The sequence below is a fragment of the Oncorhynchus mykiss genome, chromosome 6 (genome assembly GCF_057628025.1).
Source record: "Oncorhynchus mykiss isolate SJ-2025 chromosome 6, ASM5762802v1, whole genome shotgun sequence".
NCBI classification, from domain to species: Eukaryota; Metazoa; Chordata; class Actinopteri; order Salmoniformes; family Salmonidae; genus Oncorhynchus; species Oncorhynchus mykiss.
In genome coordinates, this window is record NC_143027.1 from 62,850,208 (window position 1) to 62,873,985 (window position 23,778).

Sequence of the window (23,778 nt, forward strand, 5' to 3'; positions counted from 1 at the left end):
CTATGTAGTGTAGAAGCAGGAGAAGAGGTGAGGGCTCTGTGTAGTGTAGAAGCAGGAGAAAGAGGTGAGGGCTCTGTGTAGTGTAGAAGCAGGAGAAAGAGGTGAGGGCTCTGTGTAGTGTAGAAGCAGGAGAAAGAGGTGAGGGCTCTGTGTAGTGTAGAAGCAGGAGAAAGAGGAGGACTATCAATGTAGTGTTAAACAATCCTCCTTTCTCCTGCTTCAACACTACATAAACAATCCTCCTTTCTCCTGCTTCATGTAGTGTTGAAGCAGGAGAAAGAGGTGAGGGCTCTGTGTAGTGTAGAAGCAGGAGAAAGAGGTGAGGGCTCTGTGTAGTGTAGAAGCAGGAGAAAGTGGAGGACTATCAATGTAGTGTTAAACAATCCTCCTTTCTCCTGCTTCAACACTACATAAACAATCCTCCTTTCTCCTGCTTCATGTAGTGTTGAAGCAGGAGAAAGAGGTGAGGGCTCTGTGTAGTGTAGAAGCAGGAGAAAGAGGTGAGGGCTCTGTGTAGTGTAGAAGCAGGAGAAAGAGGAGGACTATCAATGTAGTGTTAAACAATCCTCCTTTCTCCTGCTTCAACACTACATAAACAATCCTCCTTTCTCCTGCTTCATGTAGTGTTGAAGCAGGAGAAAGAGGTGAGGGCTCTGTGTAGTGTAGAAGCAGGAGAAAGAGGTGAGGGCTCTGTGTAGTGTAGAAGCAGGAGAAAGAGGTGAGGGCTCTGTGTAGTGTAGAAGCAGGAGAAAGAGGAGGACTATCAATGTAGTGTTAAACAATCCTCCTTTCTCCTGCTTCAACACTACATAAACAATCCTCCTTTCTCCTGCTTCATGTAGTGTTGAAGCAGGAGAAAGAGGTGAGGGCTCTGTGTAGTGTAGAAGCAGGAGAAAGAGGTGAGGGCTCTGTGTAGTGTTGAAGCAGGAGAAAGGAGGACTGTCAATGTAGTGTTGAAGAAGGAGAAAGAGAACTGTTGTGTTGAAGCAGGAGAAAGAGGACTGTCAATGTTGTGTTGAAGCAGGAGAAAGAGGAGGACTATCAATGTTGTGTTGAAGCAGGAGAAAGAGGAGGACTGTCAATGTTGTGTTGAAGGAGGAGAAAAAGGTGATGGCCCTCAATGGAGTGTTGAAGCAGGAGAAAAAGGTGAGGGCCCTCAATGGAGTGTTGAAGCAGGAGAAAAAGGTGAGGGCCCTCAATGGAGTGTTGAAGCAGGAGAAAAAGGTGAGGGCCCTCAATGGAGTGTTGAAGCAGGAGAAAAAGGTGAGGGCCCTCAATGGAGTGTTGAAGCAGGAGAAAAAGGTGAGGGCCCTCAATGGAGTGTTGAAGCAGGAGAAAAAGGTGAGGGCCCTCAATGGAGTGTTGAAGCAGGAGAAAAAGGTGAGGGCCCTCAATGGAGTGTTGAAGCAGGAGAAAGCACTTTAGAGTCTAACCTCCAGCTCTGCTGACCAGGGGTCAGTCTCAGTAAAAACGTCCCCATTGGGAACCCATAAAAGACCACATTCTTCACTCGTCTACTGGGTCAGTGCGATGAACCCTGCCTCTGTTGGGATAGTCTGATTCAGGCTAAGAGTAACATCTCTAACCTGTGTGTGAACCCACCCACCCTCTCCAAGCACCAATCATAGTTGAGAATAGTCAGCTAGCTAGCAAGCCGATGCTTTTTGCTTTGTCTAATGCCTCAAGTGCGTGGTTCCTAGTTACATGACCAATCACTGCTGTCAGGTGACATTGGTGCCTGGAAGGGCTGTCACCAAAACAACCCAAATCAAAGACTGTTTATGTAGACCTTTAACATGGCTGCCATGTGCATCGTGTTTATGCTGTTGAAATTGAACGGATAATGCATTTCCAATAAGATATTGCAAGCAAAATAAGGAATGAACGCCACTTTGCCTGAAAATGCCACATTTACACTTACCACACTTACTGAAGTGTTGCTGTTCCTTGATAGCAGATCAACTTTCTCTCCAATAGGCCTTTAGCATTTGCAATTTGGCTCCTGGTGAGCTGCTCTTCCACTGTAAGCAGTGCTGTGAGGATGACGTGGGCTTTATTTACCTAGCCTCCCAGACAAAACAATGTCAAAGTGAAACTAAATCGGTGAGGTCATTTCATTACTCATGTAGGTAATGCTGAAGCAAGATAACTGTTCAACATTGCATCAATATCTTTGAAAAAAATCTGACCGCCCCCAGGGTAGACCCTGTTTACAGAGTGGCAGGAAGGGACCCCTGGGGGGTGTGGACAGACTGCACACATGGTGTGTATTTATGGGGTTGGAAGGAAGAGAGCCAGGGTTTGTTGTGTTCAGTGTAAAAGAGCGGGAAGCGGATGCTGCAGGATCCAGCATTGGACCAGGGCCTCGGCCTCTCTACAGTACCTTACAGTGCATAGACTTACTCATATGTGATGAATTAGAGCTGTTGGCTTGTGGGGAGAGGCCCCTCTGTGTGACGCACACACAGACTGATAGCAGATGCTGTGCAGCTTTTGAATGGGGTGGAAGGCAGAGGAAATGAGGCCTGTGTTTTGGAATGGATGTTATTGTGTTTCCTCTTAGGGTTCTGTGTCGTCTGTGTTCCTCTCCCCACTAAGAGATGAGAGCTCAGAACACACAGATAATGCATTGAAGACCAAAAACCCCTAGAGGAACTGACTGAGGACTCAATAACACACTTACTTAGCCCCTGTGCCAAAACCACCCCAGAATCTTTGAAGTCAACCTGATAACACAATTACGTCAAGAAACACAGCATCTGAATACTGATGTTGTCTATAATAATATAGGCCTGTGGTATTATATAATATAGTTATTACATGATTTTTAAAAAGTGGGGAGAGAAGCGTCAATAAATAGTGTTCTACTAAGCCAGTCACTGATACAGTACACAGTGGAAACCATATAGGAAAACGTAATAGGTTCTTATTGACCCTCCCATGGGCATTACAGGCACCAACATACACACTCAGTTATAGCGGAGGGGAAATTATACTTGGTTAAGTTATTAGAAAAATAATTGTAATATCAATTTAATATGAAACTGTTTCACACCAATAACATCAAAGGCTGGTTTCAGTCATAATGTGTGAATTTACAATGGAGGTTTGGAGTTGTAGATTAGATTATCCTAAAATAGTGTGGAGTTTATTGTTCTAGATAGTGTGCCGACCTAGTTTTAGCTATGTGTGGATCATAGAATCTTTGTTTATCTCTGTTAGTAGTTGACCCCTTTGCCACTTTGTGCTGCTTAATGTGAGCTTGGGGCTTTGGGGGACGGGGCCAGAGAACAGGGGTGGAGGCAGAGGTTTGCTGCGTGTCGCTTTCCTTATGCCAGGAGGAGAGGGGAGCAGTGTTCCTCTGACTGTGTGTGTCGCTGGCTCTGGGATATAAATAGCTGTCTTTGAGTAGGAGTGCTGCAGAGGGAGGACCATGGCGCCAGGGCAGAGCTGAGTGCCAGGCAGCGTTCCTGGGTAATGGAGAGAGAGAGGAGGGGCAGGCTCCAGGGCAGAGCTGAGTGCCAGGCAGCGTTCCCGGGTAGTGGAGAGAGGGAGGAGGGGCAGGCTCCAGGGCAGAGCTGAGTGCCAGGCAGCGTTCCCGGGTAGTGGAGAGAGGGAGGAGGGGCAGGCTCCAGGACAGAGCTGAGTGCCAGGCAGCGTTCCCGGGTAGTGGAGAGAGGGAGGAGGGGCAGGCTCCAGGGCAGAGCTGAGTGCCAGGCAGCGTTCCCGGGTAGTGGAGAGAGGGAGGAGGGGCAGGCTCCAGGGCAGAGCTGAGTGCCAGGCAGCGTTCCCGGGTAGTGGAGGGACGGAGGAGAGGCAGGCTCCAGGGCAGAGCTGAGTGCCAGGCAGCGTTCCCGGGTAGTGGAGAGAGGGAGGAGGGGCAGGCTCCAGCTCAGCCCTCTGCACACACTCTGGTGAAAAATGCATTATGAAGGAGAAAAATATTGAGGAACTCTTTACATATAATTTATTCATAAGAGCTCGGAAGCGACCTCTCCACATGCAGACAGGGCAGTGGATACTAAAGAGAATAGGGCTAATCTAGTAGCATGGCGATTCAGCAGGAGGGAACTGGGCAAGAGAGGCCATACTAAGCTTACAGCAGAATAGGCCTCACTATGAAAACACTGCAGATGGTTTAGTAAGGCATCACTAGCTCACTGCAGAGTTGGCCTTTACTATAAAACCACTGCAGAGGGTTTAGTAAGGCATCACTTTCTCACTGCAGAGTTGGCCTTTACTATGAAAACACTGCAGATGGTTTAGCAAGGCCTCACTAGCTCACTGCAGAGTATGTGAAAAGGGTTTAATGCTAGCACCTAGCAGTGGGTTCAGAAAGTCCTCCCACACTAGCACACCACTCCCTGCAGCACACTAGCACACCACTCCCTGCAGCACACTAGGATACCACTCCCTGCTAGCACACCACTCCTTGCAGCACACTAGAAGACCACTCCCTGCAGCACACTAGCACACCACTCCCTGCAGCACACTAGCACACCACTCCCTGCTAGCACACCACTCCCTGCTAGCACACCACTCCCTGCAAGCACACCACTCCCTGCAAGCACACCACTCCCTGCAAGCACACCACTCCCTGCAAGCACACCACTCCCTACAAGCACACCACTCCCTGCAAGCACACCACTCCCTGCAGCACACTAGCACACCACTCCCTGCTAGCACACCACTCCTTGCAGCACACTAGAAGACCACTCCCTGCAGCACACTAGCACACCACTCCCTACTAGCACACCACTCCCTGCAAGCACACCACTCCCTGCAAGCACACCACTCCCTGCAAGCACACCACTCCATGCCGCACACTAGCACACCACTCCCTCCAAGCACACCACTCCATGCAGCACACTAGCACACCACTCCCTACTAGCACACCACTCCCTGCAAGCACACCACTCCCTGCAAGCACACCACTCCCTGCAAGCACACCACTCCCTGCAAGCACACCACTCCCTGCAAGCACATCACTCCCTGCAAGCACATCACTCCCTGCAAGCACATCACTCCCTGCAAGCACATCACTCCATGCCGCACACTAGCACACCACTCCCTCCAAGCACACCACTCCATGCAGCACACTAGCACACCACTCCCTACTAGCACACCACTCCCTGCAAGCACACCACTCCCTGCAAGCACACCACTCCCTGCAAGCACACCACTCCCTGCAAGCACACCACTCCCTCCAAGCACACCACTCCATGCAGCACACTAGCACACCACTCCCTCCAAGCACACCACTCCCTGCAGCACACTAGCACACCACTCCCTGCAGCACACTAGCACACCACTCCCTGCAGCACACTAGCACACCACCACCTGCAGCACACTACTCCCTGCTAGCACACCACTCCCTGCAGCACACTAGCACACCACTCCCTGCTAGCACACCACTCCTTGCAGCACACTAGAAGACCACTCCCTGCTAGCACACTAGCACACCACTCCCTGCTAGCACACCACTCCATGTAGCACACTAGCAGACCACTCCCTGCAGCACACTAGCACACCACTCCCTCCAAGCACACCACTCCCTGCAGCACACTAGCACACCACTCCCTGCTAGCACACCACTCCTTGCAGCACACTAGAAGACCACTCCCTGCTAGCACACTAGCACACCACTCCCTGCTAGCACACCACTCCATGTAGCACACTAGCAGACCACTCCCTGCAGCACACTAGCACACCACTCCCTCCAAGCACACCACTCCCTGCAGCACACTAGCACACCACTCCCTGCTAGCACACCACTCCTTGCAGCACACTAGAAGACCACTCCCTGCAGCACACTAGCACAATACTCCCTGCAAGCACACCACTCCCTGCAAGCACACCACTCCCTGCAAGCACACCACTCCCTGCAAGCACACCACTCCCTGCAAGCACACCACTCCCTGCAAGCACACCACTCCCTGCAAGCACACCACTCCCTACTAGCACACCACTCCCTGCTAGCACACCACTCCCTGCTAGCACACCACTCCCTGCTAGCACACCACTCCCTGCTAGCACACCACTCCCTGCAGCATAATAGCATACCACTCCGTGCAGCACACTAGCACACTACTCCCTCCAAGCACACCACTCCCTGCAAGCACACCACTCCCTCCAAGCACACCCCTCCATGCAGCACACTAGCACACCACTCCCTCCAAGCACACCACTCCCTGCAAGCACATCACTCCCTCCAAGCACACCACTCCATGCCGCACACTAGCACACCACTCCATGCAGCACACTAGCACACCACTCCCTCCAAGCACACCACTCCATGCAGCACACTAGCACACCACTCCCTCCAAGCACACCACTCCATGCAGCACACTAGCACACCACTCCCTCCAAGCACACCACTCCATGCAGCACACTAGCACACCACTCCCTCCAAGCACATCACTCCCTGCAGCACACTAGCACACCACTCCCTCCAAGCACACCACTCCCTGCAGCACACTAGCACACCACTCCCTGCTAGCACACCACTCCCTGCAGCACACTAGCACACCACTCCCTGCTAGCACACCACTCCATGCAGCACACTAGCAGACCACTCCCTGCAGCACACTAGCACACCACTCCCTGCTAGCACACCACTCCATGCAGCACACTAGCAGACCACTCCCTCCAAGCACACCACTCCCTGCAGCACACTAGCACACCACTCCCTGCTAGCACACCACTCCATGCAGCACACTAGAAGACCACTCCCTGCAGCACACTAGCACACCACTCCCTACTAGCACACCACTTCCTGCTAGCACACCACTCCCTGCTAGCACACCACTCCCTGCTAGCACACCAACACTGTGTAGTATGTATGTTCGGCAGGGTAGGGCAGCAGGGCTGTTGTCCAGACGTGCCATATCCCTGAAGACATTCCTCAGCTGTTACCGGGAGTCATGAAAGCAGAGATGTTTGTCTCCTCCTGTCCAACAGTAAAAAAAATAATAATAATGTTTTACTGGCATTCCACAATTTCGCCCAACCTAAATTATTCTCCTCTTGTTTTTGACATCAAGACATTGGTTTCATTTAGGAATGTCTTTTGTGTGAATAAGGGATTAGCTACTTTTCAGGATTGTATTAAAATCTTGCTTAGACTTGCTTCCGTAGGCCTGTCTTTCACCCGCATTGGCCACTATAGTATCTCTCTCGCCCTATGGATATGGCAGAGCATTGAAACCCCCTACTCTTCCGGGGTGGAGAGTGGGTCTGGAACAGGGGCATTATCCCGCGCTCTTCCTCACCTTTTGAAACCAGAGTGCAGGTGTAATTGTTGATATTGGGTAGCGTGATGTACTGCTAATGGGATCAATGTGTGGCGGGCGGAAATGTGTTTTCTGTGGAGGCGAGTGGCCCGGTGCTAACGTGTCTCTTTCCATCTCCCTCTCTATCTCGCTCGCTCTCTCCTTTGGCAGACGGTCGATGACGATGCGATGGAAGCGTGAATGAGGTTTTGCGTGGCGATAGCTGAACGATGCCCAAGGGTGGGGGTTCAAAAACCCCCCAGCTGGAAGACTTCCCACTCAACACTGACATGGTGGAGAAGCAGGGTGGGAAGAAGGTAAGAAACACACGCATCACACACGTACTGACACACCACAAATCTACACACATATACACACATGCCCCTTACCACTCCCGCTGCAGAGTCCTGCATCGAGGGGTCATGTCCTCATTACACAGTTCAAATCATTATGGACTTAATAAGCAGCTTGATGGGAGTTGGCAATCAACTGGCTAAGAGCCCATTGTTGCTTTTTTGGGGGATTATTTCTTATGACTGAAGTCCTATTTTGGGTTTAGGCTATGGTGACATTTCTACAGTGGAAGAAAAAGCTTGTTGAGAACACTTAAAATACAAGTTTGCAAAGTGCACTTTTGTCAAACTTAATTTTTTTATTTTTTTACCTACATAAATTATTGTGTCACTTGCAATTTATACACATGTCCCGCTCTCTAAAACGTTCCTTGCTACTATATTGAATGTGCTATGAATAATATCACACAACCCTCCCCTTTAAACACGGACGTGCTTTCTGTTTTTCTAGATGTAGCCATGAGCCAGGGAAATGGCTGTATGTAGTGTTGCATCAGCTTAATGACTAATGATATAGCATAGGTTATGTGCGTTAGCCAGCCAGCTATATATGGCTCATCTGAGTAGGTAGTCCAGGTTTTATCTATGAAGTAATCTTCTTTATGTTTGACCAATGAAGTGGAGGCTGCTGGCACTGTGTGGCAAATGTAGATCCTCATGCATCAAACGCAGCGTTAAGTTGCTGGGCAGGCAGGCCAGGGCATTCTGCTGCAGTCAGCCTGACACTGAGACTCTCAATACTCTTTCAGACAAAACAAGAGAGTATAGTTCCTAGAGATTTTCACCCTAGATTCTGTGTTAGACCACTGAAATCATTTCCCAGAAGTGGATTCTAATGAACGGAGCTGTTAATTAGATGTGAGCAGAGTTGTAATGGTAACGTAATAACAGGTGTCATTTCCTGTGTTATTGTTTCTCCACATGGTTGGGATACTAGGGATTAGGTTGTAATTTCAGTGGTGTTTTCCCCTAGGTAGTGGGGAGAGCTGTCCCTTCAAATGGCAGCTAAAGCCAGCCTGTGTTTTTGTGAACGTGTGGCTTTTCATGCTGGCAACGGTGAGCTTCGACGCAGAATGATGACATCATGGTAATCGTGGTTCAGCAGCAGTGAACCCGGAGGTGCAGTTTACATGCGTGTCGGCTATGTACAACCTTCCGCACAGAATTGCATCAGACTCTGGGAGGGAGAGGAGGAGCGAGAGCATTGCTAGGAGACCAGTAAACACGGTTTCTCATGAAGGCAGCCTTGAAGCAGTGGCTCACAGCTGTCTTAATTCAGCTCTTTTTTTCTGCCTAGCGCTAACGCCGCTGTCTGTCTTGACATGTTGTTTTGTGTGTGTGTGTGCCTGTGTCAGCTGTCTGTATACTGTGTACTGTCTTTCTGTTTGGAAATTCCTCCTACATGTAGACCTATGTATATTGTCTCTCGTTCCCTCCCTCCCTCCCGCTGGTGTACAGAGTTACTGCTAAGCCCAGCTTGAAGCAGCAGGAAGAGCTTGCTGTGTGTCTACGCTGTACTGTAAGGATGACATCATAGCCTCATGACTGTAGGAGGGCTGGGGGCTGGGACTTGCCAGGGTGGGCTGCAGAGCGTGCCACTGTGCAGTGTGCAGCAGTGGGAACTAGCCTGAGAAAGAGCGAGCGTTCTGCTGCATGCCACCTATTTATCTGACCGGATCGGGTCCTGCATCCCAGCTCTGTGGTAAACAGCCACCTACACAGAGCTCTTTAATGAGCCTTCCTTACCACAGTCAGCACCCGGCCAACAACTCAGCTGCTCTGGCCCTCCTGTAAATCTAGTGGTTATAAAAACAGGCATTACATAAGGTTGTATTTGTTTTATAATCGTTTGCGATGTTTTTAATTATAGCAATCATTCAAATCTGAGTTCAGAGTTCTTTTAACTTTGACTACAAACTTGAATCACCAAGTTGCAGTTTACTAGCCTGATATTTGAGTATACAAGCAGGATATTGCATAGAGGAGAGATCTATTTTCCTGTCTTTGGAACACTGTACACTGAAATCCTTGCTCTCCTTAGAGCTAAATGTGAGAGCAGAGCAGACAGGCCGCAGCGGAGAGGCAGCGCTGTGCTGTATAGACACAACGTCCGCCGAAGGGAGCCATTGGTGACGGAGCAGGCCGCTTGCTGACGGAGGGAAGGGGTCTTCTGATGGGATCCAGTTGCCGTGGACCACAGACACCTGCGGTGTTACCTCTCCTTCCAGCTCTCTCTTCCGATCTGGGACTGTCTGTGCTGCTCTGCTGCCCGAGCGCCGAGACGAAATTCCATGGAAAAGTCACGCTCTGCAAATCCCCTAATCTCTGGAAGTCTCGGGGCAGACAGAAGCACACTGCAGTGTAAAGCTTTGGGATACGCAGCTGCAACCTGCCTGTCTCTCTTTGTGTCCTTCTGCCAGTGTGTCCTGTCCTGGATGGGCTGTGTCCCTGTGTCTCTGTCTGTCCAGGCTCTGTCTTCTCCCAGTGCTAATGGAAGTCTCCAACATTAGGGAAGGTTAGAGCATTGGTCTGGTAACTGAAAGGTTGCTAGATCGAATCCCAGAGCTGAGAATGTAAAAATCTGTCGTTCTGCCCCTGAACAAGGCCACTGTTCCTAGGCCGTCATTGTAAATAAGAATTTGTTTTTAACTGACTTGCCTAGTTAAATAAAGGGTCAATTAAAATAAAAAGTCCCTTTTTCAGGACCCTGTCTTTCAAAAATAATTCGTAAAATTCCAAATAACTTCACAGATCTTCATTGTAGGGTTTAAACACTGTTTCCCATTCTTGTTCAATGAACCATAAATAATTCATGAACATGCACCTGTGGAACGGTCGTTAAGACACAAACAGCTTACAGGCGGTAGGCAATTAAGGTCACAGTTATGAACACTTAGGACACTAAAGAGGCCTTTCTACGGACTCTGAAAACCACCAAAAGAAAGATGCCCAGGGTCCCTGCTCATCTGCGTGAACGTGCCTGAGGCATGAGGACTGCAGATGTGGCCAGGGCAATACATTTCAATGTCCATACTGTGAGACGCCTAAGACGGCGCTACAGGAGGACAGGACGGACAGCTGATCGTCCTTGCAGTGGCAGGCCATATGTAGCAACACCTGCATAGGATCGGTACATCTGAAAATCACACCTGCGGAACAGGTGGCAACAACAACTGTCCGGGTTACACCAGGAACGCACAATTCCTCCATCAGTGATCAGACTGTCCGCAATAGGCTGAGAGAGGCTGGACTGAGGGCTTGTAGGCCTGTTGTAAGGCAGGTCCTCACCAGACATCACCGGCAACAACGTCGCCTACAGGCACAAACCCACCGTCGCTGGACCAGGTGGGACTGGCAAAAAGTGCTCTTCACTGACTTTGCGGTTTTGTCTCACCAGGGGGGATGGTCGGATTCACGTTTATCATCAAAGGAATGAGCGTTACACTGAGGCCTGTACTCTGGGATCGAGGTGGAGGGTCCGTCATGACCTGGGGCGGTGTGTCACAGCATCATCAGAATGAGCTTGTTGTCATTGCAGGCAATCTCAACGCTGTGCGTTACAGGGAAGACATCCTCCTCCCCCCTGTAGTACCCTTCCTGCAGGCTCATCTTGACATGACCCTCCAGCATGACAATGCCACCAGCCATACTGCTCGTTCTGTGCGTGATTTCCTGCAAGACAGGAATGTCAGTGTTCTGTCATGGCCAGCGAAGAGCCCGGATCTCAATCCCATTGAGCCTTGAATCGGAGGGTGAGGGCTAGGTCCATTCCTGGGAGGAATGGGAGGAACTTGCAGTTGCCTTGGTGGAAGAGTGGGGTAACATCTCACAACAAGAACTGGCAAATCTGGTGCAGTCCATGAGGAGGAGATGCACTGCAGTACTTAATGCAGCTGGTGGCCACACCAGATACTGACTGGTGTATCTGACTGTTATTTTGATTTTGACCCCCCCCCCCCTTTGTTCAGGGACACATTATTCCATTTCAGTTAGTCACATGTTTGTGGAACTTGTTCAGTTTGTCTGTTTTTGAATCTTATGTTCATACAAGTATTTACACATGTTAAGTTGCTGAAAATAAACACAGTAAGAGGACGTTTCTTTTTTTGCTGAGTTTAGCTGTGCAATACGGTGTTCATGTTTTCTTTCTTATTTGCCAGGATAAAGTATTGTCAAACAAGACTCCTAAATTGGACCGCAGCGATGGCGTCAAAGAGATGAAAGAGAAGGCATCCAAGAGGAAGCTTCCCTTCACTGTTGGAGCCAATGGAGACCAGAAAGATTCTGACTCAGGTAAGACTGGAGGGGATGTGACGTGACATCACTTCCTCAGCCTTGCAGCCAGGAAGTGTAGTTTTGCATGCTGGAAGAATGAAATTATGACATTTTATTGGTTGCATACACATATTTAGCAGCTGTTACTCGGGGTGTAGTAAAATGCTTACGTTCATAGCTCCAACAGTTAACCTTTCTAATCTCCCCATCCCGGATCCGGGATCGTGAATACAGACTCAAGCTCATTACCATAACGCAACGTTAACTATTCATGAAAATCGCAAATGAAATGAAATAAATATGCTAGCTCTCAAGCTTAGCCTTTTGTTAACAACACTGTCATCTCAGATTTTCAAAATATGCTTCTCAACCATTGCAAAACAAGCATTTGTGTAACAGTATTGATGGCTAACGTAGCGTTTAGCGTAGCATTTAGCATTAGCATTCAGCTGGCAACATTTACACAAAAAAACAGAAAAGCATTCAAATAAAATAATTTACCTTTGAAGAACTTCAGATGTTTTCAATGAGGAGACTCTCAGATAGCAAATGTTCAGTTTTTCCTGAAAGATTATTTGTTTAGGACAAATCGCTCCGTTTTCTGCGTCACGTTTAGCTATGAAAAAAACCCTGTATCCAGGATTGTGTAAATCTATCAGCAAGCTCATTAGCATAACACAACGTTAACTATTCATGAAAATCGCAAATGAAATGAAATAAATATGCCATCTCTCAAGCTTAGCCTTTTGTAAACAACACTGTCATCTCAGATTTTCGAAATATGCTTCTCAACCATAGGAAAACAATCATTTGTGTAAAAGTAGCTAGCTAGCGTAGCATTTAGCGTTAGCATTAGCGTTAGCATCCAGCACGCAACATTTCAACAAAAACATAAAAGCCTTCAAATAAAATAATTTACCTTTGAAGAACTTCAGATGTTTTCAATGAGGAGACTCTGTTAGATAGCAGATGCTCAGTTTTTCCAAAAAGATTATTTGTGTATTAGAAATAGCTCCGTTTTGTACATCACATTTGGCTACCAAAAAAACCCGAAAATTCAGTCCTCAAAACGCGAACTTTTTTCCAAATTAACTCCATAATATCGACTGAAAACATGGCAAACGTTGTTTAGAATCAATCCTCAAGGTGTTTTTCACATATCTCTTCGATAATATATCGTTCGTGGAAGTGTGCTTTCTCTCCTGAATCCCAGGAGAAAATGCCCGCACCTGAAGATTACGCACAAATTTAGACAAAGGACACCGGGCGGACCCCTGGAAAATGTAGTCTCTTATGGCCAATCTTCCAATGATATGCCTACAAATACGTCACAATGCTGCCGACATGTTGGGGAAACGGCAGAAGGTCTAAGCTTATTCCTGTCGCATTCACAGCCATATAAGGAGACATTAGAAAACAGAGCTTCAGAAATTCTGCTCATTTCCTGTTTGACGTATCATCTTGGTTTCGCCTGTAGAATGAGTTCTGGGGCACTTAGACAAAATCTTTGCAGATTCTGAAACTTCAGTGTTTTCTTTCCAAAACTGTCAAGAATATGCATAGTCGAGCATCTTTTCGTGACAAAATATCGCGCTTAAAACGGGAACGTTTTTTATCCAAAAATGAAATAGCGCCCCTAGAGATGCAACTGGTTAAATAATATCTAATAATACACATATCTAAAAAGTAAAATAATGGAATTAAGAAATATTAGGACGAGCAATGTCGGAGTCCAGAGTATAAATGTGGGTGGAATGGGATGTATAGTCAATATGGATAGAATATGTAGTATATCTGAAGAATAGTATATGTACAGCAATAGTTAAATCGGATACGCCTTGACTAGAATACAGTATATACATAGGAACTTGGTAAAACGGTATGTAAACATTACTTAAAGTGACCAGTGTTCCATGACTCTATGTACATGGTAGGTGCATGGTAGTGTAACCGGGTGGTAGCCATCTCGTGAAAGTGACTTAACTTAAGGCCAGGGTACTGGGCAGGGGCCAGCTAGTGGTAAATATTTAACAGCCTGATGACCTTGAAATAGAAGCAGTTTTCAGTCTCTCGGTCTCAGCTTTGATGCACCTGTACTGACCTCGCCTTCTAGATGGTAGCGGGGTGAATAGGCCGTGGCTCGGGTGACTGAGGTCCTTGATGAGTTTCTTGGCCTTCCTGTGACACCGGTTGCTGTAGGTATCCTGGAAGGCAGGCGGTGTGCCCACGGTGATGCATTTGGCTGACCACACCACCCTCTGGAGGGCCCTGCGGTTGTGGACAGTACAGTTGCCGTACCAGGCGGTAATACAGCCCGACAGGATGCTCTCAATGGTGCTTCTGTAAACGTTTGTGAGGGTCTTATGGGCCAAGCTAAATTTCTTCAGCCTCCTGAGGATGATGAGGTGCTGGGCTGAGAGGTGTGATGGAGGAGCTCCTGCAGGCAGTGTTTCTTTATAACCTCAAAGAAGTAGGCTGTGTGCCTTGGTTTAACTTGGTTCAACTGTCCATCATTGGGAAAAAGAGAAAAAAGGCCACACGGAACATGGGCCAATTAAGTGAGGATTTGTCAATCACGAGGGCCTGGAAAGGTTTGACACTCACTTGTGTTATTCTTTAATAAGAGAGAAAGGGGGAACTACTGTTCCAGCTTGTTTGGCTTGAGCTTTGAGGATCTTGAAATGATTTGTTGATGGTCTGTAATAACATGTACTCTAATGGAATCCACATCTGTGTGCTGGGCTATTGGGTTGGTTTGAAATGCTGCTGTGAACTTCCGCTGTTATTTCTTTGGGTAATATGGAGTCCAACCCATTGTGTACATTTCTCTCTTTTTTGTTTTGTTGACGTGTGTTGGCTTTTTGCAGGAAACGTTTGAAAATGGTATTTCTCTGTTTTGAAGAGATATTGAATATAGAACTTGTGTTCTCAGTGCAGCTTGAGTGACCAAATCAGGAGCGTAGTAACTTTCCCTTGTCATCACTGTTTAGTCACAGCTATAGTGGCTTGGTTTTGTATTTGTGTGTATGCTGGTAGTAGTGGCCCTGTAACCTTTTCGCAGGCTGTTGGCAGAGAAAGGTTGCCTCCCACCTCAGTTTCTCCCCTCCCCCTGTCTAGAACAGTGCCCTGATTGTCTATTGTCATGCTAATGTTAGGGTGGAGTCTCTGCCTCAACAGCAAGGCTGGATGTCTCTCACATTAACTAGACCGTAATTTATACACTTTCGGGTTGCGTTTGTCTTCGTTTTCCCTGCCTGTTATCCTTCTCAGTGTCTTTTCCATCCACATGTCTTAAACCTGGCTGTACAATGGAAACATTCATTTAAATGGTTAATCCTTCATTGTGTTAGTTGTGTCTCCATGCTGCCTTATTTAACCCATACACACTGTAGTGTGTGTGTGTGTGTGTGGTTTCACACACACACACTTCCCCTCTTCTGTTGTCTTGGCCTTGATAGCTAGTTCCTTTCATGCTGTGTTATTGTCTCTACCCTATGGAACTTGTTAAGTACTTTACAGCCGGCCCTATCCCCTCCCTCTGACGTTGATGGTGTCTTTCTGGGGATACTGTATCTCCCCTTGATATGGTGAACTCTCCTTCTACGGTGCTACATTGTGGGGATAGAGTCTAGACTGTGGCCCAGTAGGCCCGTGCATGGAGGGTTTGTGTGCCCCTTGGCTTGCTCCCTTGTGCCTGCAGAAAAGCCACAAGGATTCCAGTAGTGAACTTTGAGATGTGCAGGCTGTACAGTCCTCTCCTAGTGGACTGGGCGTCGTATGACCCTCTGCAGGAGAGAGAGCCTTCACATTGCTCCACCCTCCTCACCCTGAGTGGAAAAAAACAACACAGAGCGCGAATGATGAAACAGAAACCTCCTTAATGACGTCATAGCCATTTTCTCTCAATCTGCCTTGAGGTTATTGCCGTCAGTCCAGCGTGGCTCCTCTCCTACTCAGAGAAGGAACTGCAGGTCTATTGTTTTCACTGTGTTGCGGGCTGCTGGGAGAATACACTCCCTGTGCTTCCAGCTCCTCGCGCTAGTGTGCTGATGGTGAGTTCAGACTGAGGCTATGCTCTATTTTTGCATAAGATCTGTAACACAACTTACCATAGTTGGCCTATGAGCGAGTGTTTTGAAGCTATAGTTTGAGGCAGCTAGTGTTGAATTTGTAGCATAACATTGGCTTTTGAGAAATGTACGGCGTGACTACTTTTGATTGTGTTGTTCAGCTATGAAAGATGAGCAAGTCAGACCCTTCACATCCCCTTATTATTTGGATAGTTTTGATGGGAACAGACCGAGGACACAGGGAGCTCATCGAACATGGACTAGGCTACATACTCCATTTGAAATGCGTAGTTCATACTGTTGGTCCTTTTGTGGACAGGGATTTGCTTCGTTGTGCATTTGTGTTGTCTTTGCACTCTCCGAACCCACAAGGTGACCGTGTTTCTACAGTCTTAGTTATCTAGGACGAGTACTACCCTGTCAGTACTTAAAGTGAAGTCCGTGTGTGTGGTTGTGCCTTATCTGAGTGCATAACATCCATTTCTATGGTTCTAACAGGGCACTCGATCTCTACTGAAGGTTTTCTCCCCGAGGCATCTGTTAGATGAACGATGTAGCTAATTGCAGGGATTGCTCTGTTATCTTGAACACACCGGTGTTGACAGTTTACAAGACATTCTTCTAGAGATGGTAGCTTGTGTAGCAAGCAGATGGTTGTTGTAACCTGTATTGGTGTAGAGCCCATCCACAGGCCTTGCAGCAGGAGTGTAGGACTCATGGCCAGGGCTGCTCAGCAAGGGGACTGCTCTGGATAAAGCTATGAGGAGCGGGAGACGGATAAGAGACAGTGATGAGTGCAGATCAGCTACTTGCAGGCTAGCACACACATCATCACCTTCACGATATGGCAGGAATACAGGATGCCTGTCTTATCAGCAGGTGCAGCAGGTGCTGCTTTCAGTAGGGACAGGGGGGATTGGGGGAGGGGCTGCTGGCTTGAGATCTTTTCCACCGCATCCCAAATCAGCCCTGTCTGCCTGCTGCACACCACTATTATTCAGATCCCTGGTGGGAGAAATGTTTTTAATGTTTCATCTCCCATCCTTTGGAAGATCCATGAATTATTCACTGTTACTTGACTTGAAATCAGATTTGGTCCAGGTTCAGTTGTTTTGGAGCTTGAGTCTCCACTAGGTATATTAGATAGGCTAGTAGTTGCACTCTGTCCAGGCGTTCTGAAACGGTTCCATTGTTTCTCCAGACCACCTTTGACACCTTGTGTGTACTGTAGCCTACATCAGGATGACCCAGTCTACTCTGTACATGGAGATGAGGTCCAGCAGTAGGTAGGCCAACACGGTGTGAGAGAAAGCCCTTCGGTAGTCTGCCAATCTGTCCCGCTCTCTGTGATTATCACCACTGAAGACTGTTGTTCTGCACCAACACTTTCCTCTGCTCTTGTCATCGTAGCCAAGCACAAAACAAAGCAGTGACACAACATCCTGTGGCCACTTCCAGTCTCTTCTTCCTTAATTTCCTGTTTGCTGGCTGTGTCTGACTGAGCTGCTTGACAGCAGAGCTCTCTCTTCTCTCCCTGTCTTCTGAGTACGAGGGAATTGCCTCTCACTGTCCCAGGCATTGCCTCTCACTGTCCCTGGGGGTAATCCCCATACCGAAGCATGAATGTGTCTGGCTCCTGTGTGACTGGGCGGTGGTGGTGTTGGCATGTGTAGTCGTGAGCGCTAGTAGTGTTCATGCTTTGTTTTCAGTTTCGATCTCAGTTTAAGAATGAAGACAGAGTTGTGGTGCTAATGTATTTACACATTGACCATGAGATCTCACCCTGCCTAGTCGTCCCACTCGTGTCTTCACAGTTGATTCCCATGTTCTACGTAAGTTAACACACAGGAAGGCCAGTCCTACATACACATTGCAGTAAAGCAAACGGAGCTCATCTCATCTCGTCTACCTCTAATAATAATTGTCTCCCACGGGGCAGGAACCCCAACTGACAGAACTGGTCGGAATATATTCATAGCTGTCACTCAGAGAAAGACAGGCTGTCAGCATGTTTGATGTCCCAAGTGGAATAATAGAAAGATGAGCTTGTCATCTTTGTGGTCCTATTGAATTTGGGGACACAACAAACGGACTAGGCCTACCTGGTTCCTCTGGTCGGGCTGGTTCTGGTTCTGCCTGCCCATACTGTGGGATGCTGATAGCAACGTCTCCACAATAGGCTGACACAGTGGCGTCCTGGGCCCATTGTAACTTGACTGTCGTCTTGCTGTGGGCTCCGCCCCTGGCCTAGGCTGGCGTTCTTGGGAACAGTGAGGTAGTTTGGTCTCCCTCCAACTTTGCCATCAAATCTCTCAAGTTAAAGGAAAAATCCAAATGACATTGTATACAATAGGCCTTATTTTGCCAGTTATATATATATATATATATATATATCTTAAATGTTTCTTAAAAAGCTATTTAATTGTTTAATTAGACCCAGCTACAGATGTCTATGGGCTTACATTGCATTTTCAGATGCCTCTGTCTTAATCCCATCCTGGTCATCCATGTTGGGATGTGTGTGAGGCTTACTTCCTGCTGTTATGTTGTTTTCCCGTCTTCCCACTGTATCTCATTTACATTGAAGATGCATCACACATGTTTGCGTGCCACATAGCCTACTCAATGCATGTCCAAAATCCCGTCTGAAAAAGTCATTGTAGTTAGGCAGCTTGAATGTAGTTTGATAGCAGCCCTTTTCAAGTACTGAAGCAGGCTCATTACTGACTGGGGCCCACTGTCAAGGCTTGGAACAGCAACTCTAGCGTTTTCAGTCCTCGACATCCACCACCTGAAACATCCACTGCTGTGGTTCATGCTGTTTAAGTCTGATTAAAAGGAATGTGTCTAAATGGCTAATTCCTTTCAGGATGTGAGTGTGTATCAGGGGTGGGGGTACATTAGGTGTAAGTATTCACAGATGTTACTGAAAGTTCATCAGCTCTGACTATGGAAAATCTCTGGAAAGGGTTTTGTGCCCGGAAGTGTGAGCTGCCACGTTTCCTACTCCTATTAATTCTTGTTTGTGGCCTTGAGCAATCCACTGTGTTGAGAGCAACGGCGAGCAGGCTTGTAGATCTCCCCTTTTGATTAGACAATGTGTGTTGTCTCCATGGACGCAGTTGAAGGCCATGCCATTTGTTTTTATTGATGTCAGAATGTTTTGGAAGGATCTTGAAGCTGGCGCAGTTTGGGCTTGTTCAAACATTGACGGAGCGTACCTCCAAATCGTCCAGCAGTTGCAAATGTAGAGTGTTTATGTATTTGTCTCTCAATAGTAAAGTAATACTGACATTTGCTGTGGAGATTTGATCATTCCTCATGACACTGAAAATAATTGATGGGCGTGTCTTTGAGGAGCTGCTGATTTTTGTCCAGTGGCAAGTCGCCATTGTGATGACCTTGGCTCGGCCACATTGAAATGAACACTGGCCATCTTGTAATCACTGTCACTCTGCCAAGTCACACACCCCCTGAGAGAGACATAAACATCAGACTGTCAATAGTTGACCCCTCCCTGCCTCTGGGGCAGCTGGGTTTAAATGCCCACCACCATCAGCTGCCTCAGATGGATGAGGCCTAAACTAGACTAGAAGTTGGTAGGGGTTTCACCAAGGGGCTTCCTTAGAACATCACAGAGGACATTTATCTGACCTGTTGCCATGGAGATGTTGAATGACTGTTATCAATGACTGTTGTGGTCAGAATTGAAATCACTTCAATTTGACTGCTGAAGTAAAAGCCGATATAACCTGAGCAATTTGCAATCCTGTGTTTGTATGTGTGTCTGTTCTACCCATAGGCCTCACATTGTCCGTTCCCCTCTCTCCTCACAGAAAAGCAAGGTCCGGAACGGAAGCGCATTAAAAAGGAACCCACCAACACCAGGAAGTCAGGCCTGCCGTTTGGGATGGGCATGCCAGGGATCCGGGCCGGGTACCCCCTCTCTGAGCGGCAGCAGGTGGCTCTTCTCATGCAGATGACGGCTGAAGAGTCAGTCAACAGTCCAGGTGCGCGTTTGTCATGGATGCCACGTCTCTGAGGGTTCAGCGGGGGGTGGGGGGGTGCTGTGTCCCTGGTGCTTAGCGTCCCAGCCACACTTTTGCACCATGCTTCATTAAAGAACAGACCACACTGCTTATTTAGAATTCAATTATACAAGATAACCCTCATCAATTTCCATTACTACAGTGAAATGGACCTCCGCTGTCTTAATCCACTGTTCTTTTCTGGGACTGGCTGTTTGTGGGAGATTTTTGGGCTCTACAAGTTGGTATCACGTTCCTGTATGGTAAATTGTGCCTCTTTGTTTTAGGATGTAGCGTTCAACCATGAGGGAAATGAAAGTAGCTTACCCCAGGGATTGGGTCTGAGGCGACCTAATAGTGCACTATCAGATCTGGGCCAAACCACACAATATCCAGACCAAGGCTTTTTGTTCATTTCATATCTGCTATCTGTTATTAGATTAGTCGGATTTAGCATTTCCTCCTCAAGTGCTGTACTTAGGTTCTGTCGTTAAAACATTGCGGTTTAAACGTTGAGGAAACACAGGCTTTAGTAGGCTATATTTCCTCTTATTAAGTAATAGAGCTGATCTCTATGGGTTAGTCATTATGTTGTGCTTCTGATTTGGGTCATATGTTTCCTGCTGTTTGTATTATTTGGTGGGTTGCTGCTGTTAAACAGCCGTGCCTGAGTTTGTGCCTTAAAGACAGAACCCAGACGAAGTGAGTTTCAAATGGCATTCAGGACCACGCTCTGCAAACTCAATAATGTAAATGTGGTTAAGGCTTTGGTTTAATCCACTAAATGTGATGAAATGAACTCGAGCAATTGGGAGTCTTGGCGTTCTCCTTCTGATGTTTTGAGCAAGAGCGCCACCTACAGGCGATGGAGTTGTAACAATTGTTTTTCAATGAAATATTCTGCACTGTTACATAATGGTACTGTAATATGTTCATTTGGCGTATGTTTTTACTATAGAAATTAATCATGCCAATTCTATTAAAACTCTGTTTTTGTCCTGTTCTTGTAGACACAACACCAAAGCATCAGTCGCAGTCAAGTCTGGGACAGAAGGGAACGCCAAACTCTGCATCTAAAACCAAAGACAAAGTAAATAAGAGAAATGAGAGGGGCGAGACGAGGCTGCACCGGTCAGCCATCCGTGGAGAGGCACGCCGCATCAAGGAGCTCATCAGTGAGGGAGCGGACGTGAATGTAAAAGACTTCGCAGGTGAGTCGCTGCCCCTGCAGGCTGGTGGTCATCTTACTCTCTCTGCTGCTCCTCCTCCTCCTCCTGTCTACTCCTCCTCCTCGCTCTCTCTGCTCCTCCTCCTCGCTCTCTCTGCTCCTCCTCCTCGCTCTCTCTGCTCCTCCTCCTCGCTCTCTCTACTCCTCCTCGCTCTCTCTGCTCCTCCTCCTCGCTCTCTCTGCTCCTCCTCCTCGCTCTCTCTACTCCTCCTCCTCCTCGCTCTCTCTGCTCCTCCTCCTCGCTCTCTCTGCTCCTCCTCCTCGCTCTCTCTGCTCCTCCTCCTCGCTCTCTCTGCTCCTCCTCCTCCTCGCTCTCTCTGCTCCTCCTCCTCCTCGCTCTCTCTGCTCTTCCTCCTCCTCGCTCTCTCTGCTCCTCCTCCTCGCTCTCTCTGCTCCTCCTCCTCGCTCTCTCTGCTCCTCCTCCTCCTCGCTCTCTCTGCTCCTCCTCCTCCTCGCTCTCTCTGCTCCTCCTCTTCCTCGCTCTCTCTGCTCCTCCTCCTCCTCGCTCTCTCTGCTCCTCCTCCTCCTCGCTCTCTCTGCTCCTCCTCCTCCTCGCTCTCTCTGCTCCTCCTCCTCCTCGCTCCCTCTGCTCCTCCTCCTCGCTCCTCCTCCTCCTTGCTCCTCCTCCTCCTCGCTCCTCCTCGCCCTCTCTGCTCCTCCTCGCTCTCTCTGCTCCTCCTCGCTCTCTCTGCTCCTCCTCGCTCTCTCTGCTCCTCCTCGCTCTCTCTGCTCCTCCTCGCTCTCTCTGCTCCTCCTCGCTCCTCCTCCTCCTCGCTCTCTCTGTTCCTCCTCGCTCCTCCTCCTCCTCGCTCCTCCTCCTCCTCGCTCCTCCTCCTCCTCCTCGCTCCTCCTCCTCCTCGCTCCTCCTCCTCCTCGCTCCTCCTCCTCCTCACTCTCTCTGCTCCTCCTCCTCCTCGCTCTCTCTGCTCCTCCCCCTCCTCGCTCTCTCTGCTCCTCCTCCTCCTCGCTCTCTCTGCTCCTCCTCGCTCTCTCTGCTCCTCCTCGCTCTCTCTGCTCCTCCTCGCTCTCTCTGCTCCTCCTCGCTCTCTCTGCTCCTCCTCGCTCTCTCTGCTCCTCCTCGCTCTCTCTGCTCCTCCTCGCTCCTCCTCCTCGCTCTCTCTGTTCCTCCTCGCTCCTCCTCCTCCTCGCTCTCTCTGTTCCTCCTCGCTCCTCCTCCTCCTCGCTCCTCCTCCTCCTCACTCTCTCTGCTCCTCCTCCTCCTCGCTCTCTCTGCTCCTCCTCCTCGCTCTCTCTGCTCCTCCCCGCTCTCTCTGCTCCTCCTCGCTCCCTCTGCTCCTCCTCCTCGCTCCCTCTGCTCCTCCTCCTCGCTCCCTCTGCTCCTCCTCCTCGCTCCCTCTGCTCCTCCTCCTCGCTCCCTCTGCTCCTCCTCCTCGCTCTCTCTGCTCCTCCTCCTCCCGCTCCTCCTCCTCGCTCCTCCTCCTCGCTCCTCCTCCTCGCTCCTCCTCCTCGCGCCTCCTCCTCGCGCCTCCTCGCCCTCTCTGCTCCTCCTCGCCCTCTCTGCTCCTCCTCGCCCTCTCTGCTCCTCCTCGCCCTCTCTGCTCCTCCTCGCTCTCTCTGCTCCTCCTCGCTCTCTCTGCTCCTCCTCGCTCTCTCTGCTCCTCCTCGCTCTCTCTGCTCCTCCTCGCTCTCTCTGCTCCTCCTCGCTCTCTCTGCTCCTCCCCCTCCTCGCTCTCTCTGCTCCTCCACCTCCTCGCTCTCTCTGCTCCTCCTCCTCCTCGCTCTCTCTGTTCCTCCTCGCTCCTCCTCCTCCTCGCTCTCTCTGCTCCTCCTCCTCGCTCTCTCTGCTCCTCCTCCTCGCTCTCTCTGCTCCTCCTCGCTCTCTCGATGCTCCCCTCTCTCTCTCTATCTCTCTCGCTTCTCCTTCTCCATCCTCTTGCCTTTCACCTCATATCTCCATACTTCTGTATTACATTTTATATTCATGAAAATAGTGGCACATTTCTAGCTTCTCTAGCAATCTAAAATGTTCAGAATTGAGTGCTGTAATAATTTTGAATCCTACGTTTGAGAAACATTAGAGCCGTTATTTAACTGTGTTTGGGATTCACAGGCTGGACTGCACTGCATGAAGCGTGCAACCGAGGCTACTACGACGTGGCCAAGCAGCTGCTGGCAGCCGGTGCAGAGGTCAACACCAAGGGCCTGGATGACGACACCCCTCTGCATGACGCATCAAACAACGGGCACTTCAAGGTAATTTCAGTGTAACGCTTGCGAATGCTCATGTAGAAAGCCAACGGCCGTGTTTAGGACTGAGACAAATGTTTCAATGTTTCTTTGTAGGTGGTAAAGTTGCTTTTAAGGTATGGAGGGGACCCTCGACAAAGCAACAGAAGGGGTGAAACCGCGTTGAAGGTTGCTAACTCCCCAACGATGCTCAATCTGTTGCTTGGAAAAGGCACGTATACTTCCAGTGAGGAGAGCTCGTCAGGTGTGTGACATTTTATACCATGAGTAGTTCTGAACACCTTCACTCTGCCATTTGTTACTTGTATTTTAACTTCCTTGCTTTTCCTTTAACCACTGGGTGCA

The 23,778-nt window shown here is 48.8% G+C and overlaps 1 protein-coding gene across 6 annotated transcripts in view; it reads left to right on the forward strand.

Moving 5' to 3' along the window:
* ankrd11 (ankyrin repeat domain 11) overlaps positions 1-23,778 on the forward strand; it is a 184,426-nt gene that overhangs the window by 149,461 nt on the left and 11,187 nt on the right. For all 6 annotated transcript variants that reach the window (XM_036980649.2, XM_036980651.2, XM_036980646.2 and 3 more), the window contains 6 exons: positions 7,443-7,588; positions 11,785-11,917; positions 19,806-19,979; positions 21,008-21,208; positions 23,297-23,439; positions 23,530-23,677. In XM_036980649.2, the coding sequence (XP_036836544.2) occupies positions 7,502-7,588; positions 11,785-11,917; positions 19,806-19,979; positions 21,008-21,208; positions 23,297-23,439; positions 23,530-23,677 (886 nt within the window). In that variant the 5' untranslated portion in view covers positions 7,443-7,501. The remainder of the gene's footprint in view (positions 1-7,442; positions 7,589-11,784; positions 11,918-19,805; positions 19,980-21,007; positions 21,209-23,296; positions 23,440-23,529; positions 23,678-23,778) is intronic.